This window comes from Podarcis cretensis, assembly GCF_951804945.1.
Source record: "Podarcis cretensis genome assembly, chromosome: 9".
Taxonomy (NCBI): domain Eukaryota; kingdom Metazoa; phylum Chordata; class Lepidosauria; order Squamata; family Lacertidae; genus Podarcis; species Podarcis cretensis.
Genome location: NC_137178.1, coordinates 4403345 through 4422160, shown reverse-complemented (window position 1 = coordinate 4422160; position 18816 = coordinate 4403345). Strand labels below are relative to the sequence as shown.

Genomic DNA, 18816 nt, shown 5'->3' with positions numbered 1-18816 from the left:
TTTATTATTATTATTATTATTATTATTATTATTATTATTATTACTACTACTATTATTACTATATGACATCCTGTTAGCCGGAGGTTCAAATGACCTCGCTCAGAACTAGCTGCATGCAAAGCCCAACTCTACTACTGAGAGCTACAGCCCCTCCCCTACTTTAATTTTAGCTCCATTGACTGCAATGAGAAAAAATGCATAACAAACGCTGCCACTCTCACTGCGATCAATGGGACTGATGGTCAGACTTGGCATGGTTTGCAGCGATGACCCAGTGCCCGCCTAATAATAATAATAATAATAATAATAATAATAATAATAATAATTTTTTATTTATACCCCGCCCTTCACAGTTCAAAAACCGAGCTCATGGCGGCTAACAACAAATTTAAAACACTTAATTGTAAAAGCAGCATAAAACACAGTATAAAAACATGAATAACAATAAAATTCAAAAATCAATTTAGGGGAAATAAGCATTAGATAATCCCCAGGGCTAGCTGGCTGAATTGGTCCTACTTGGGCCAGCGAGGAGGCCAGGGGAGAATTAGCTGTGGGCTCTCAGAGTGGGTGATCTTCATAAAAGGGGAGGGGGAAGGAAGAGAAGGGAAATAAAAGATCAGGCTGAATTCAAATTAAAGGCCAGGTGGAATAGCTCTGTCTTACAGGCCCTGCGGAAGGAGGTTAAATCCTGCAGGGCCCTAGTCTCATGGGACAGAGCATTCCACCAGGTCAGAGCCATCACCAAGAAGGCCCTGGCCCTGGTGGAGGATAATCTGACTTCCTTAGGGCCCGGGACCTCTAAACTATGGTTATTCGTGGACTTTAAGGTCCTCTGCGGGGCAGACCAGGAGAGGCAGTCCTGTAGGGCTTTAAAGGCCAAGACCAGCAGGAGAACCCCAAGCCCATTCGGACCCCAATTTCCCCAGCAAAAAGGATCAAGTAGCAGGAGAGACCCTTCTCTGCTAGAAGTCCCTTGAGAAAACTACTGGTCAGAACGGAGAATTAATTTATATCCAATCTTTTCCTCCAAGGAGGTGAAGACAGCGTACATGGTTCTCCTGTCCTCACACAACGACCCTGTGAGGTAGGTTAGGCTGAGAGGCAGGGTCACCCAGAGAGCTTCGTGATCTCTCAGGTCCTGATCCATGCAGGAATCACAGAACTTCAGAGTTGGAAGGGAAGGGACCCCGAGGGTCATGTAGACCAACCCCCAGGAATGCATTCATCTCAGCTGGATTGTACATGACAGGTGGTCATCCAAACTCTGCTTGGCAGGGGGTTGGACTAGATGACCCTCGTGGTCTCTTCCAACTCTACAATTCGATGATTCTATGAATAATTAAGGCAGACTCTTGTTTCCTTGCTGGGGAGCGAAATCCCTGGTTTTCCCCCCACCTTCCGCTTTCTTGTCTCTATGTGCCGTTCACAGCCATTTCCATGACAACTCTCTTCACCTGTCGTCTTCTTCCAGGCATAACAATTTTGCGCTTCCTCCGTACACCTGGGCAATTGGGTCCCCACCGCTCAGGACCAGGGTGCATGCAGCAGGGCAGGTGTGTGATTTCCTAGAACAGGGTGGTGGGCCCCCTCTGGTCGCTGCTGAACTACATCTCCCACCAGAACCACACCAGGCGTGGGAGCTTCAGTCCAAATATGATGACCGGGATGGGGCACCATGTTGGCTACCCCTGCCTTAGAATCTCCAGGAGGCCTGAGATCTTGGATGTCTATGAGTTCTAGAGCAGAGAAACCTCCAATCTGGTGCCGGACAGATGACTGGCCAACGTCTGACCAACACCAGATTGGGGGAAGCTACAGTAGACAAGTAGGGACGTGGGTAGCGCTGTGGGTTAAACCACAGAGCCTAGGGCTTGCTGATCAGAAGGCTGGTGGTTCGAATCCCCGCGATGAGGTGAGCTCCCGTTTGCTCGATCCCTGCTCCTGCCAACCTAGCAGTTCGAAAGCATGTCAAAGTGCAAGTAGATAAATAGGTACCACTCCGGAGGGAAGGTAAACGGCATTTCCGTGCGCTGCTCTGGTTCGCCAGAAGCGGCCTAGTCATGCTGGCCACATGACCCGGAAGCTGTACGCCAGCTCCCTTGGCCTGTAAAGCGAGATGAGCACCACAACTCCAGAGTTGGCCACGACTGGACCTAATGGTCAGGGGTCCCTTTACCTTTACAGTAGACAAACCCTGGTTGTATGGAGCATTACTCTGAATTAATATACAGAGTCCTGGTTTCTGATCCATAATTGACTTCTGCTCAATGATTGCAACTAAGACCTTCACGTCGAATCTGACTATGGACTAACATGAACTTATTTCTACTCATAAATTCTTATCTCTAATTCTGTAACGAATTATTGTGTTATACACACATACACACACATACACATATATATAGATCCTCATGAGTTTGAGTTTGTAATCTCTATTTGAGTTTGTAATTCTTGTCAGAATACACACTTTTGAATTAGTTTACTTTTGGATTAGTTTTTGTTACAATTGACTATTGATCTGCAAGGAAAGGACCATTCCCACTACTGAAAGTTACATTGGCCCGAGTTCTTGGTGTGCTTTTTTCTTGGTATATTTAATAACAAGAACTCCAACGTATTTAAAGTCAGTTTAGAGTACCATTGAATTGTTGAGTTGAAAGGATCCCCGCGAGGATCTTCTAGGGTAGCCTTTCTCAACCTGTGGGTCTCCAGATCTTGTTGAACCACAACTCCCACCACCCCTATCTAGCAAGGCCAGAGCTCAGGGATGATGGGAGTTGTAGTCCAACAACATCTGGGGACCCACAGGTTGAGATCCGCTGATCTAGGGTGACACCCGCAGTGCAGGAATCACAGCTAAAGATTCCTTGGCAGATGCCCATCTAGCAAACGGGTGTCCACCACACAAGGGCAGACTTTGATAACCTTTCATAATATGGCACCCTTTATAAGGCAAAAATTCGGCATCCCCAAATCGATCTCTATTATGGGTCTTCTCAATTTTGCACTTGGAACTGCACACATTGGCCCCAATCCAGCCCTGCACTACCTTCCGAGGGTCTTACCCTCCCAAAGTCCTTCCTGATGTTGAGTCAGAATCTTTTTCCTTTTTTTTTGAATCCAGTGCTCCCCCCCCCTTTAAAAATGTTTAGGGGTACTCTAATTTTGACTTAAGAAAATCACCATTTTATAGTTCAAATCGGGGGAAATAAATACAGTAAATGGACAAAAGTACAAAGAACATGCATTACTTCATGTTACACAGCTGACAGCTCACAGTAGCTTCCACACTGGCATGAGGTTGTGTGTGCTAACATCTTCCCGATTCCTCTGCTTGCTGTTGGTGTCCATCGCCAGATGTTGTAGTGACGCCGCACATGCGCTGTACATAGTGACGTCTCGCCCTGGGTGTCACAACGCCTTCGTTCGCCCCTGAGTGTGTATGTAGGTTTGTTGCACAAACCTGCACTCTTCCCAGGACTGGAAAGGGGCCGGTTTAAACCTCTGGTTTGCTAGTAAAACTGAATTAATGCGTTGCAAAATGACGCACGTCTAAAAAGCCCGTCGCCAACATGAAAAGTTTGGAAAGCTCTGACCCAAACCAGTGGTTCTCAGAGGGTGTGGTGGGGCAGGAGAGGGCGACAACTGTGGTGGTGAGATTCAAGGACAATCAAAGAAACATTTCAGTGCAGTGTAGTATAGCATCTAAAGTTTTATTATTTGCGGAATATGGATCAATACCTTTTCAAAATGAGAGCGAGAGCCTCCAGCGGTACCGAGGCCAATCCTAGCTGCGTTTTCCGATGTACAGTGGTGAAGCAAAACGAATGCCTCGCAAGACGAAAAACTCGCTAGACGAAAGAGTTTTCCGTCTTTTGAGGTGCTTCACAAGACGAATTTCCCTATGGGCTTGCTTCGCAAGATGAAACGTCGGGCGAGTTCTTACGAGTTTTTCCCCTCCCCCCCTTTTTCTAAGCCGCTAAGCCGCTAATAGCGCTAATCCGTTAAGCTGTTAATAGCCCTGCTTCGCAAGACGAAAAAACCGCAAGACGAAGAGACTCGCGGAACGAATTAATTTCGTCTTGCGAGGAACCACTGTATTTCTTACTGGTAGAAAATTCGGCATGGTACAAGGAAATGTTTATTCTGAAAGCTTTATACCTACAGAACACACCTCTATCCTCCAGGTAAGCCAGAGGCACTTCTGCATTTTGTGGTTTTTTTTCCAGCCAGGACAGGAGGAGGGTCTGGGGCAGGGGCCGTGAGGGCTGTGATAGCCCCAAGGGCCCAGCAGATGGGTCTGGGGTGGGGACACAGTTTGTCCACAGGCCTGAGGTTGCCGACCCGATATAACAGAAAAACAGCCAAGGGAATCCATAGTTTGGATGTTAACAGATCATTATTATTCCTTGATGAGTTCCCTTGCTGGAGAAGCCCATCTTCCCTGCTCCTGTTTTAGCTTGGAGACCAGTTAAAGGTTTGTTTGCAGAAGGCCTTTGGGGTTTGCGGTCTGAGAAGTAGCTCCCAGGCTGCGTTTTGAACGCAGAAATGCACATTAGCGAAACTAATGGTTGCTGCAAATGGGAAGAAGTGAAGGATTTTGAGTGCTTTGTTAGTTTGGAAGGCTCTGCATGGTGATTAGTGGCCATAAAGATTGATTCTGCCCCAATCCTACACACCTTTCCCTCTCCAGTAAGTGGAGATACTCCTCTGTAATACTAAAATGAATACACATCCCTACCTTGGGGGAAAGGCAATTGGTGGGGGAAGGCTTGATAGAGGTGTGTAAAATGGTGTACGATGTAGAGGAGGTGGAGGAACAAAAAAATTTCTCCCCCATAGAATTGTAGAGTTGGAAGGGACCCCAATGGTCATGTGACTCAACCCCTGGCAATGCAGGAATCTCAGCTAAAGCATCCATGACAGACCACCATCTAACCTCTGCTTAAAAACAGAGTTTTTAATGATAGTTTAGAGGTCCCAGGCCCTAAGGAAGTCAGATTATCCTCCACCAGTGATGGCTCCGACCTGGTGGCATGCTCTGTCCCATGAGACCAGGGCCCTGCAGGATTTAACCTCCTCCCACAGGGCCTGTAAGACAGAACTATTCCGCCTGGCTTTCAACTTGAATTCAGCCTGATCTTTTATTCCCCTTCCTTTCCTCCCCCTCCCCTTTTTATGAAGATTACCCGCTCTGAGATCCCACAGCTAATTCTCCCCTGGTCTCCTCACTGGCCCAAATAGGACTAATTTAGCCAGCTAGCCCTGGTGATCATCTAATGTTTATTGGATGGATTTTCCCCTAAATTGATTTTTGAATTCTGAATTTATTGTTATTCACGTTTTATACTGTACTTTATGCTGTTTTTTTGTTGCATCAATTAAGTGTTTTAAATTTGTTGTTAGCCACCCTGAGCCCGGTTTTCTGAACCGGGAAGGGCGGGGTATAAATAAAAAATTAATATTTATTATTATTATTAAAAAAACCTCCGAGGAAGGAGAGTCACAACATTAGATCTCATGGACGTTCAAGGATGCTGAGTGCCGGGAGAGTCAGGACATATATCAGGAAGTTCTTCATCAGGCAGCACACAGTTAAAGTACGGAACTCCCTGCCACTGGAAGCAGTGATGGTACCAACTTGGGTGGCTTTAAAAGAGGAAGAGACAAATTCATGGAGGAGGAGAGGGCTGTTGATGGCTACTAGCCAGGTCTATGTTCTGCCTCCACAGTGGGAGCGTCAACAACGTCTAGGCAACACGATGACCATATACATACGTAATAGACAATCTTTATAGAATTCCTTCAAAGCATAAAAAGTTCAAAATGAAATCTTGAGTCTCAAAGTCTCTGAAAGTCTTTAAATGAAGCGAGGTACCAAACTCTGTATCATGAAATATAAGCTGTGAAGCTTATATGTGTATTCAGCAGATATGATGTCCAATACTGAACAGTGATTCCGGATATTGACTACTGTTTCATAAAATTCTTCGTCAGCATGGTGGGTGGATATAGAATTGCTTCATAAACTGAAAATAAAATTTTACAGACTGCATGCACATATCACTTTACAAAAGTTATAAACTATAATACAAACAGAAATGAAAAAGAGTACATACCCCATCTTATTTCGAATGAATGTATGTAAATGAAAATACCAAATGCTGTTGAACAGTGGTAATAATGTAGTCACTGCTATTAACAATATTTTTTGAGAAACATATAAACCCAGCTTCTATAAAGATTGTCTATTATGTATGTCTATGGTCATCGTGTTGCCTAGACGTTGTTGACGCTCTCTTTGCCACACAGGGGTTGGTTTGGATACTGTCCACAGTGGGAGCAGCAATGCTTCTCAAGACCAGTTCCTGGAAATCACAGGATGGTCTTGTGTTCGAATCCTGCTTGCTGGCCTTCAACAGGCATCTGGTTGGCCGCTGTGAGACAGGATACTAGACTAGATGGACCACTGGCCTGATCCAGTGGGTCTTCTTGTGTCCTTATGCTTGTACTGCCCTCCCGGCTGTGGTCACACGGTGTGTTTTTGTCAGGCACATTTTAATAATAATAATAATAATAATAATAATAATAATAAATTTTATTTATATCCCGCCCTCCCCAGCTGAAGCTGGGCTCAGGGCGGCTAACAACAATCAAAATAATCCAACGATTCTAAAAACATTTCATTATAAAAATTAATTAAAATCAAATTGATGGCAACCAATTAGAAAAATTCTGTGCAGATTGCCAGAGGAGGGGGGTCAGGCTGTGCCCTGACCAAAGGCCTGGTGGAACAGCTCTGTCTTGCAGGCCCTGCGGAAAGATATCAGGTCCCGCAGGGCCCTAGTCTCTTGTGACAGAGCGTTCCACCAGATTGGAGCCGCGGCCGAAAAGGCCCTGGCTCTAGTTGAGGCCAGCCTAACCTCTCTGTGGCCTGGGATCTTCAAGATGTTTTTATTTGCAGACTGTAAGTTCCTCTGTGGGACATACCAGGAGAGGCGGTCCCGTAGGTACGAGGGTCCTAGGCCGTATAGGGCTTTAAAGGTTAAAACCAGCACCTTAAACCTGATCCTGTACTCCACCAGGAGCCAGTGCAGCTGGTATAGCACCGGGTGAATGTGATCTTGCAGCGAAGACCCCATAAGGAGTCTCGCCGCAGCATTCTGCACCCGCTGGAGTTTCTGGGTCAGTCTCAAGGGCAGCCTCTTTTTGCTAACATTGTTGGATCTCTTGGCATCTCTGTAGCTCTTCCTGATGCCTCCAACAAGTTGCAGCGCCCAGAATTAAAGTGTTGCTCCAGATTTTGTCAAAACCACCCACCCTTGGTCTCTGCAACACATGTGTGGGTTGGTTGTAGTTTTACCTGACTACAGGATACAACATCCTGATTTTTTGCATTCAATTATATAAGCTATACTGCAGGACTTCTTGGTTATATCCTGATGGGTGTAATATTGGTAGCTGGGATTTCTTTGCCTATCCTTGGGGTTTTATGGGTTGTTTTCAGCCCTAAAATGGAGCTGTTCTTTTTAAAGTCCAATAAACAGATCACTTAATTTATAACAGACCTTTTGCAGTCCATCGCTTCTTTAACTATCAATGGCTCAAAGCTTTGCGGTTTCCTTAAGTGGGTGGGACGATCTTGTAGCATGATTAAAACGGTGATTAAGTATTGAAATAGCGGATGACAGCATTGCCTGTTTTTTCTTTTCTTTTTTTAAAGGAAAGCAAACCCGTGAACAGCATATTTCAGGAAGCCAGTTTGAAAACCTGACTCGGTTATGGATAAACTAAGGGAAACAAGGGCGGAATTTTTAAAATGAAGCCAAGTTTGTGCTTCAATCCGCCTTGCAAGATAGAGAGAGGAATAAAATGCAAATGGTTTTCATCATGGGTAGGCAAACTAAGGCCCAGGGGCCGGATCCGGCCCAATCGCCTTCTAAATCCGGCCCATAGATGGTCCCGGAATCAGTGTGTTTTTAGATGAGTAGAATGTGTCCTTTTATTTAAAATGCATCTCTGGGTTATTTGTGGGGCCTGCCTGGTGTTTTTACATGTGCTTTTATTTAAAATGCATCTGGGTTATTTGTGGGGCATAGGAATTCGTTCATTCCACACACACCCCCCAAAAAAATATAGTCCGGCCCCCCACAAGGTCTGAGGGACAGTGGAGCGGACCCCTGCTGGAAAAGTTTGCTGACCCCTGGTTTTCATTGATCCGGTGCCTGTCAACAGGAGAGCTATGGGCAGGGCAGAACAGGGATTGGCAGTTTGTTGCCCCAGTCATGATGAATTGCACTCCATCCCACCACTCAGGGCTAGGCTGAGCCTTGTGGGGCGGGCGGTAAAACAGGGGGACTCCGTTGCACTGTGGGGCTGAAGCTCAGACTGCAACAGAATTCCTGAATGTTGGAAGATTCGGGACAGATACAAGGAAGATACTACGGAACTCACTGCTACAAGATGGCCACCTAGACAAATTCATGGGGGCTATTGATGGCTACTAGCTAGGGTGATTCTGCTCTGCCTCCACAACGCTTCTCAGTTCCAGCTGCTGGAAACCCCAGGAAGGGAGAGAGATGCTATTGTGCTTTTTTTCTGACATCATGGGCATCTGGGCAGCTACAGTGAGAACAGGATGCTGGACTAAATAATAATAATAATAATAATAATAATAATAATAATAATAATTTATACCCCGCCCTCCCCGACCAGAGCCGGGCTCAGGGCGGCTAATACTAATAAAATCACAGTAAAAACAAAGGGGGGGAAGAGAGGGGGTGAACCAATTTAAAATACAGGTTAAAATGCAATTGAAAAATAAATATTATTTAAAAAATAAATATTATTTAATTAATAAATATTATTTTTAAAAAATGAAATAAAATGCAATTTAAAATGCAGCCCCGTTTTAAAGTAGCTGGTAAATCAAGACCATAAGGGGAGGGAAACAGAAGGGTCAGACTGAGTCCAAACCAAAGGCCAGGCGGAACAGCTCTGTCTTGCAGGCCCTGTGGAAAGATGTCAAGTCCCGCAGGGCCCTGGTCTCTTGTGACAGAGCATTCTACCAAGTCGGGGCCAGTGCTGAAAAGGCCCTGGCCCTAGGTGAAACCAATCTAACCTCCTTGAGGCTCGGGACCTCCAAAGTGTTGTTATTTGTGGACCTTAAGGTCCTCCGCGGGGCATACCAGGAGAGGCGGTCCCATAGGTATGTGGGTCCCAGGCCATTGGCCTGACCCTGCAGGCTATTCTTATGTCCAGCAGAGCTTGGCTACTACTTCCAGGAATATTGAAAAACAAACAGGAAGGAATAATGATTGATCTGTGCTGTATGCTTGACATGCTTACCTTGCGACGGAGGCCAGCTCAGCTGTCTGAGGTCTGGGAAGGAAAGGGCTTGCAGCTTTTGCTTGGCATCCTTCCCTCGTCCCTCGCCTCTTTGCCATTCCCGTCAGGTTCCTCAGCTCACAGGTCAGCGCTGATAATCCTGCTTACTTTGACAGCAACAGGGAGAAGATCTGGCCTCACTGTACATGACTTGAGAGAGGCAGGCTCTTCTGTTTACTGCGTTGGCTTTGCAGTAATTGCATTGTGGTTAAAAGCAGGGAGCTCTTTCCATTCTGCTTTTCCCCAGTGAAGGATGGAGGAGAAATTTGCTTCAGTTCATGGTATTCAGAAGGACCTGCCTCATTCTCACGTTGGGAAGCGATACGCAAACTGACAACCCAGGCACTCTTTCAAAAGAGCAATTCCTTGAATTTTGTAACTCTGCTCTCCAACCAAAAATTTTGGGGGAAAGCATTCTCACACTGCATGCATTTGCAAAAATGTCGTATAATGCATGTTATACGGGGAGAAAGCATGGCACAAATGTGAAGGTTAGGCAAATCGGCATACGGATACGTGTATATTAGGAGAAATTTGCACTAGGGCGCAGGCGAACGTTCGTAAGGTCTTAAAAGTAATTCACAGGAGCTAAGTGGAAGATTGGGAAGACCAGAAAGGGAGACAAAAAGAATCTTCCAGATTTGTCCAGCTAGCCAGTTCCAGAGTTACTCTACGGAACTCCCTGCCACAAGAGGCAGAGAAACCAAGATGGCTTCAAAGAGAATTAGACACATTCGTGGAAGGAGAGAAGGCTATTGATGCTTACTAGTCAGGAGGGATACGCCCTGCCGTTGCTGTCAGAGGCTGTGGCTCTTGCCCGTTCATTTGAAAATGTCTGTACAGGGGGAGAGAAAGGGTTAATATGTAGACCAATAGGAAAGCTGGAGGTGGAGCCTACCTGTTTATAAAAGGGTTTGGCCCAAGGTTTGGGTGTGGATAGTTGGGTGGTTTTAGTGGGTTGGTTGGTTGGGAAAGGCAGTTGGGAACAGAGAGACAGTGCAGTTGGTTCTTGTGTGATGATCTCCTTCTACCGGTCCACAATAGAAAGTGTCCTTTCATACTGCATCAGGGTGTGGTACACTGGTTTGACATCATCTGATAGGAAGTGCCTACAAAGGGTGGTGAACACAGCACAAGATACTATGGGCTGTCCCGTGAATCCGCTGGATGAAATAGCGGAAGAACATTGCCTCAGGAGAGTGAGGAAAATTCTCGGGGATGATTCACACCCTGGCCGGCACTTTCTTGATCTCCTGCCCTCGGGCAGAAGGTATAGAAGCATGATTAGTCGCACCAACAGGGTAAAGAACAGCTTCTATCCGTGGGCTGTTAGGCTGCTGAAGGAAAAGATAACAACAGGGCAACTGACTTTTGGGTTTGGTGTGTGTGTGTGTCAGTAAACAAGGGGAATTAAGACTAAGAGAGCTGAGTGGGGGGTGCTCGAGTAATCTCACTGTATATAAGTTGTACAAGTGACAATAAAGAATTTCAACAGAAGAGCTAGAGACAGGATAAAATAAGACTTAGAAGGTAAAGAGTAACAACATTTGGAATGCCGTAAAAGTTTGTTTGTGTCTGAAATAAAATACACTCTTCTTTATTTACTTGAGAACCTCACTGAGACTGAAGTGATTTTACCAGGGAGGACCTGGCTGGTGGCAGCGGATGAGTGGTGTATGGGCCAATAGTCTATGAGACGACCAGGGGCTCCATACAAACACCACAGAGGCAGCAATGTTTCTGGGAACTGCAGGACAGAAGAGTGTTTCTCATGTTCTCAGGCCGTGTTTGACGGTTTTCCTCTGTGGCCCACAGTGAGAAGAGACTGCTGGTCTAGGTGGGCCATTGGCTAGGGTTGCCATATTTCAAACAGACATTTCAGCAATTTCTGCCCGGACACTGTATCTGACGGTCGAATCCTGGCTACGTCAGGGAAATTCCAGATGTATGGCAACCCTGCCAGGGGTCTCATCCAGCAGACTCCCCTGATCTTCCCAAGATCCACCATTGTCAGGCATGGAGAGTCCTCCCCTCCCTTCGGTAACTTCACAGATAAGAATTAACAGGCAGTTGATAGAGTTCTAGTCTTTTTATTATAGCATCACGTTGTGAACACAAATATGCAGCTCTCTGCAATGAGGGCAGTTGGCTACTCTAAATCCTCCTTCCACCTTCCACAACCCTTTTCAGTGCCAACGGGAAGTTCCTCCCTCCCTCTGACTCCTTTGCTCTCTGATACGTTTGGACCTCTGAGTCCTTGGTGAGAGGGGGGGTGTTCCCCACGCTCTCGAGAGACATCTCAACTAGCTGCCCCCTCCATTCTGGTTATGTTGTCACTATATCAAAACTGGGCAACTCCTCCCTAAGCTGTTCGGCTCTCTCTCTCTCTCTCTCTCTCTCTCTCTCTCTGCTTCTGAACATGCTGTGGACAGGGGAGGCGACTCTCCCCCCTCCAGCTCTCCATCGGAGGAGAGAAGCTAGTCTGTCATAGAATGCATTCCCCAGTCCTCATCTTCAGACCATTCCCTGACAACCATAGATTCACAGTTGGCAAGGACAGGTGGGGAGAGGGCAGTCTCAGAAGACTCAGGGCAGGGAACAAGGAAATGCTGACTTTCTTCTCTCTTCCAGTGCTGCCCGCTGTGCCCGATGCTGACCAGACCTCCTGCAGCCTCTCTGGGTCACTCTCTGGGATTCTCACCCTCCACGCCTTTGCCAGCCTGCCCCTAACCAGCAATGACCTTGTGGAACTGGCCGCCCGCCCCACCGTGCCCCCTTCCCCACTGCTACTCCTGCCCCGCTCCTCCTGCTGCCCGCATGCCTGCACCATGACAGGGGCCCGGCAGCTGGATTCCTGCGGAGGAGGGCTGCGTGGCCAGGAGCGTGGCTCGGGCTGAGGGATGGCCTCGCTGGACCTGCCCTACCGCTGTCCGCGTTGCGGGGAACACAAGCGATTCCGGAGCCTGTCCTCCCTGCGGGCACACCTGGAGTACAACCACACCTACGAGACCCTCTATGTCCTCTCCAAAACCAACAGCATCTGCGATGCCACCGTTTTCCCCCTGGCATCCGACACCACCCTCCTGACGCCCGCAGCCCGCCGGGACATCTTTGAGAGCACCTCCTTCCAGGGCAAGGAGCAGCGCTTCACCTGCGACCTCATTGCCACCACCACCACCGAGGAGCTGGACCCGTCCTCCTCGCCCGCCGCATCCCGCTACGTCCACGAGATCGAGATCCCCCTGACTGAGATCTTCACCCGCAAGGCCATGACCTCGGCCACCACGCCTCCTGCCGCCACGGCTGCCGCGGTGGCTGCCGTCGACGCGGCCTATGAAGAAGGCCTGACCCGCCTCAAGATCCGGGCCTTTGAGAAGCTGGAGGTGGACAAGCGGCTGGAGAAGCTGACCGAGGAAGTGGAGCAGAAGATCGCCTCCCAAGTCGGCCGGCTCCAGGTGGAGCTGGACCGCAAGAGCTCGGAGCTGGAGAAGGCCAAGCAGGAGAGCATCCGGCTCAGCCGGGAGAAGCAGGAGCTGGAGGAGAGGGCCGTGGAGCTGTCCCGCCAGGTGGACGTCAGCGTGGAGATGCTGGCCTCCCTCAAGCAAGACCTGGTGCAGAAGGAGCAGGAGCTGAGCCGCAAACAACAGTGAGTGATGGTTTCTGTGGTGTCAGGGGGTCTGCTAAAGTGGGGGGTGAGGGGGTGGGTTTGAACCTGAGGCCCACGGGCCTGATCCGTCTTCCTTCACCCCGTCTTCTGATTTTGCCGATAGTGGCAAAGAAAAATGGGAGCAGCATTGAGGAAGGCAGAGGTTTAAACACAGGAAGGGAAGTGGGGAGGGAGGAGTCCTGGACTGGTTGGATGCAGAAGAGTGGTGGGAAGAAACAGTTGGGGGGCCACCAAGGGAAGAAGGCTCAGAGCCCGGGGAAAGGTGGTGGGACGACAGTGAGTGGTCAGAGGGAGAAGACTGGGAAGAGGAGGTGTCAGAAGCTGAAGAGGTAACAGGGCTTAGTGAGCGGGGAGAGTCTGTGGCAGAGAGAAGTCTGGAATCAGAAGTAGAAGCTGAAGCAGGAGAGGAGGAGGAGACAGGTCAAGAAGCAGAGATGAGTCAGGCAGATGAAGAGTCACAGGTATTTCCTCCTCCTGCTGTGACCAGATCCCCACCCCACCCCACCCCCCCGGTCTCCCAGAACCAGAAGAGGCATGAAAAGGGCGGAGGAGAGATTGGCTGCACACAGGCACAGTCTCAGATTGCTTGGGGAAAACCTTGGAAACATAGATGGCCGTGGGGAGGTGAGGACCTTCAGTCTCAGCAACTGACTCAAGGGTGCCAGACCTTCTGAAGATGAGTTGCTGCGCTCATTACTCTGACATTCCTGTGCGGATCCTGATTGTACTGAAAAAAAGTTAACTCCAACTGGCATGGTGTGATTTACTGCTGGCTCACTCCCAACGGAAGGAAGGAAGGAAGGAAGGTGGGAGGGAGGGAGGGAAGGAGGGGAGGAGGGGGCATGGACACAGAGTAATAGCAGAAGTTGCTTTGCACCAGATTTGTCCAGTCAGCCCAAGATTGTCCCTTCCAGCCTTTCCCAACCCAGATGATGTGCCCTCCAAATGTTGTTGGACTACTCCAGGGATTGGCAACATGAGGCCCATGGGCCAGATGTGGCCCACGAAGACCATTTTGCTGGCCCACGAGCCACCCCTGAACCGAGCTGCCCGTTCGGCGAGTCCCCTGTGTGCCGCGCTAAATCGGCGTGGCACGGGGACTTGCCAAGGGGCACCAGAAATCGTGTCTGCACATGTCCAGACTCCGAAAGCTGCCTCTGCACAGGCATAATTTTTGGCGTCTGGGCATGCGCAGAAGCTATTTCCAGCATCGCTTTGCGCCAGTCCAGCCCACGGACGATCTTCATGGAGGTGACCCAGCCATTGGCTGATAAAGCTTGCCAACCACTGGACTATTCAAAGGAAACAGAAGAAGCATGGACTAATGGTTTTACCTGGATTAATCCTGCTTACTAGGCTCTCTCTGAATGTAGAGCCTTGAGCCAATATAAAAGGTTAGTCACCCCTGTGTTAAAGGATGCCGCAAGGCAGGAAGGTAACATTTGACACCACTTCTCAAAATTAACCTGTGGAGCATAAAAGCATGCTTATGTAATAAAAACCTGTTCAATAGAAGAGTAATACACAATCAATATTGTTGTTGTTTAGTCGTTTAGTCGTGTCCGACTCTTTGTGACGCCATGGACCAGAGCACGCCAGGCACTCCTGTCTTCCATTGCCTCCCCCAGTTTGGTCAAACTCATGTTGGTAGCTTCGAGAACACCGTCCCGCCATCTCGTCCTCTGTCGTCCCCTTCTCCTTGTGCCCTCCGTCTTTCCCAACATCAGGGTCTTTTCCAGGGAGTCTTCTCTTCTCGTGAGGTGGCCAAAATCTTGGAGCCTCAGCTTCAGGATCTGTCCTTCCAGTGAGCATTCAGGGCTGATTTCCTTCAGAATGGAGAGGTTTGATCTTCTTGCAGTCCATGGGGCTCTCAAGAGTCTCCTCCAGCACCATAATTCAAAAGCATCAGCGATCAGCCTTCTTTATGGTCCAGCTCTCACTTCCATACATCACTACTGGGAAAACCATGGCTTTAATCAATATTAGAATCAGTCAAACAGAGGGAGGTTTTTTAATTTAAAAAATATTACATAAAGTAGTACAAATATTTGAGAGACACAGATATGAACCATGGCTTGCCTGCTTGGCATCATATGGTCCACAACTTAGAAAATGATGCAGAGCAGAGAAAGGGGTTTTGCAGAGAGATAAATCATGCAGCTAGTCCATAAGTTCATGACTGGTGCTCAGAGATCTGCCTTGGTTGCCAATCTGCTACCGGGCCAGGTTCAAGGTGTTAGTATATAAAGCTCTTAATAAGCTGGGGCGAGTTTACCTACGAGTTTCACCTTCAATCGGCAAAACGCCACGTGATTCCTGTTCCACATTTGTAAGAACCCAATCACTGAGCGTGGTAGCTAAGGGACTTTGGAACTCCCTGCCTGTTGAGATCCAGCTGGTGCCTTCACTGTATTCTTTTCAGCTGCATTTGCAGAACCAAAATGGCGCAAGCCTGGGCAGTGTGGGTGGAGGTCCTGGCGGCAAGACCCCTCTCTTGGCCATGCTGATGGGGCCCAAAGGAAAGCAGAACAAGACGTTTGGCACCAGCTTCGCTGCAGAAGTCGCTGGAAGGAGGTGTACAAGGCGCCATCCAACTGCCTTAGGGACTCCGCTCCAGATTTCTGTAGGGCTCGTTGTTGTTTAGTCATTTAGTTGTGTCCAGCTCTTCGTGACCCCCTGGACCAGAGCATGCCAGGCACTCCTGTCTTCCACTGCCTCCCGCAGTTTGGTCAAACTCATGTTCGTAGCTTCGAGAACACTGTCCAACCACCTTGTCCCCTGTTGTCCCCTTCTCCTTGTGCCCTCCATCATTCCCAACATCAGGGTCTTTTCCAGGGAATCTTCTCTTCTCATGAGGTAGCCAAAGTTTTGGAGCCTCAGCTTCAGGATCTGTCCTTCTGTAGGGCTCACTTCTACCCTTTTCTTCTCCTGAAGATGTCCCGCAAGGCAGTGGGCACAGATTTGTTCTCAGGGTTTACTCCCAAAGCCTTTCTCACAAATATTTATAGCCTCGAGGCTATAAATGGAGCTTTAGGTTCAGAGTTTTCCTTCTCCTAGCTGGGCTACCTTCCCAGGTTGACGAGCCCCTATCTTGCCCCTCTTTTCATCTCCTGCTAAAGCCATCCTTGTGTTGACAATCCTACCCAGATGCTTAGAGAGTTACGATAATTTGTTTTAGTATTTTGACTTTTCATAAGTATAGTTGTAATTTTTTATAGTTTTTATATTTTTTGTAAACCGCTTTGGGGGCTCTCTCTTTTTTTTTTTCAAGTGGAGTATATATATTTTATGAAATAAATAAAATAAATAGTGATTTAAGGGAAGGAGAAGACAGCGGTCAATAATAACATGTCCTGAAATACAATCAGTTCCAGCTAAAGATCCTACTTTGCAGAAAAGTACATCCACAAGTTTTCTTTTGACATAAGTCATGAATGACCGCCAAGTAGCCTCACCATCTATAGGTTTGGCTTCTCTCTTGGAAACTTGTAAAGGATGAGAGAGTTTTCTAGATATCACAAGAAACAAGACCTTCTTAAACCAGCTATCAAGGGGGGAAACCCAGTTAGACTCCATCCCTGGGCAATGGTTAGTTGAGTGGTGACAGGCAGCAGTTTTTCTTTTTAAGAAAAGTTTAAAGCAGCCACCAGGGCTGGATTTGGGTTTGATGAGGCTCTAAGCTACTGAAGGTAATGGGGCCCTTTATATGTCCAGCTGTCCTTTGTCAACAACAAATTGTCACTGTTTTTGTGTGCTGAATATATGCTGTAGGGACACGGGTGGCGCTGTGGGTAAAACCTCAGTGCCTAGGACTTGCCGATCGTATGGTCGGCGGTTCGAATCCCCACGGCGGGGTGAGCTCCCGTCTTTCGGTCTCAGCTCCTGCCCACCTAGCAGTTCGAAAGCACACTTAAGTGCAAGTAGATAAATAGGTACCGCTTTATAGCGGGAAGGTAAACGGCGTTTCCGTGTGCTGCGCTGGTGCTGGCTCGCCAGAGCAGCTTTGTCACGCTGGCCATGTGACCCGGAAGTGTCTCCGGACAGCGCTGGCCCCTGGCCTCTTAAGTGAGATGGGCGCACAACCCTAGAGTCGGACACAACTGGCCCGTACAGGCAGGGGTACCTTTACCTTTACCTTTATATGCTATATGGTAATTGATGGACCTAATAGGAATCGAAAGCCATTTGCACATAACAAAATATGTATTTTATCAAAGTAATTGATATAGAAAGGAGCAAACCAGTGATATTTTAGGGAGCAGGCTAGCAGGTGGGGCCCATGACTTACATCACAGGAGCCTACACAACACAAAACACTCTTGCTGTATGTAGGTTTTATTTTATTTGTTTTTTATCTTATATTTTGGAAATGTAAATCCAGGTTGTTTTTTCTTTAATTTTTTTTGGGGGGGGGGGCCAAGAGAGTGGGGCCCTAAGCTATAGCTTGTTTAACTTATACATAAATCCAGCACTGGCTGGCACAGAGGCTAAATGAGGGATTTTGATTTCTTTATTTTACTTATTTCATAAAAGTTATACACTGCTTGATTGTTGGGGGAGGGAAAGGTCTCTAACAGCTAAAACAGTCTGTAGAAACATCTACAAACCTACTTTAAATCAAAGCAGAATATTGAATCATATTGCCATTTTCCCGTGGTGTCAGAATAACAGGATGGGGCCAGATTCATAGTCTTGGGAGAGAAATGTCTTGGCATCACAAAGCCTGCACGAAACTCTCTTCCGCTTTCCCTGCCCAGCAAAAGCCTCCTCATTCTTTTCAGCCGGAGCCTGCAGTACACCTGCGTCGGAGTGCAGAAGGCAACCAGCTTTTCTTGGGGAAATCCTTTTGGGTGGCCTCTCTCTCAGAAACAGGCTGCTTCACGAAGAAAGCAGATAATGTGGGAAGGCACACAGGGGCGGAATTAATATTTGCATGATCTTAAGTAGAAAGATATCTGAGGAAATGGAGAATCAGAGGCAATAATCCCGTCTAAGAAAATATGGACTGAAATTTAATGATCCCAATGCGCTCTGAGTATCGCTCCTCTCTCGGGTATCAGCCCAAACAAACAGTCATCACACATTCTCTTAGATGGGATTATTGCACCTCGCTCTGAATTTTCTCCGATATTTCCAGCTTGCTCAAATATTCATTCTGGCCCTGTTTGCTTTTTCAGACTTTATTCTCTTTGTGTGTGTGTGTGTGTGTGATTGGCATTGCAAAACTCATTTTTCTTCGGATCTGCAAAGAGTGAAGTCCTTCTCAGATGTGGGCAAAAGACACACATGCACACACACAAATTTCCTCTGAACAATTCCTTCTGCGATCTTCCTTTGTCTTCACAACGCCTCTCGGTTTGGTATCGTCTGTGGATGTAAACACCCAGACATTTGTGCCTTTCTCTGCCTTCTTTGAAAGCAGGCGTTAAATAAGACCAGACATTTCCTACCATTCCCCCATTCTGAATCTCTTCCTTTGTGGTCTATCAGCCAACATTTCCCTCAAGCAACAGCATGGGCACCCCCAGAGGCTTAAATTAATTTTTCAAGTTGGATTTCATGCGTCGTTTTGCTGCGATCAGAACAGATTACGTCCCCTTTCTTCCCAACCTCCCCACAACCCCATGGATGTGATGGATGCCAGATAGCGAGTCATGCTTAGATAAGCAAGTCATTTGCAAGACCTCCCACCACAGTCACTTGAGCACAAGAGTTAAATAATTGTGTCTATGGCAAAATCCATCCTGCCGTTTAGCCAA

General features: G+C 47.6%; 1 protein-coding gene and 1 long non-coding RNA gene across 4 annotated transcripts in view; both read left to right on the top strand.

Annotated features, from left to right (window-relative positions):
- The window catches only part of LOC307224469, a 251115-nt gene that overhangs the window by 41642 nt on the left and 190657 nt on the right, over window positions 1-18816 (top strand). The window lies entirely within an intron of this gene.
- The window catches only part of FBXO41 (F-box protein 41), a 127401-nt gene that overhangs the window by 56350 nt on the left and 52235 nt on the right, over window positions 1-18816 (top strand). For 2 of the 3 annotated variants that reach the window (XM_079990808.1, XM_079990806.1), the window contains exon 2: window positions 12022-13036. In XM_079990808.1, the coding sequence (XP_079846934.1) occupies window positions 12291-13036 (746 nt within the window). In that variant the 5' untranslated portion in view covers window positions 12022-12290. Of the gene's footprint in view, window positions 1-10393; window positions 10438-12021; window positions 13037-18816 lie in introns of those variants that run through there. The other variant, XM_079990807.1, reaches the window with a different exon arrangement.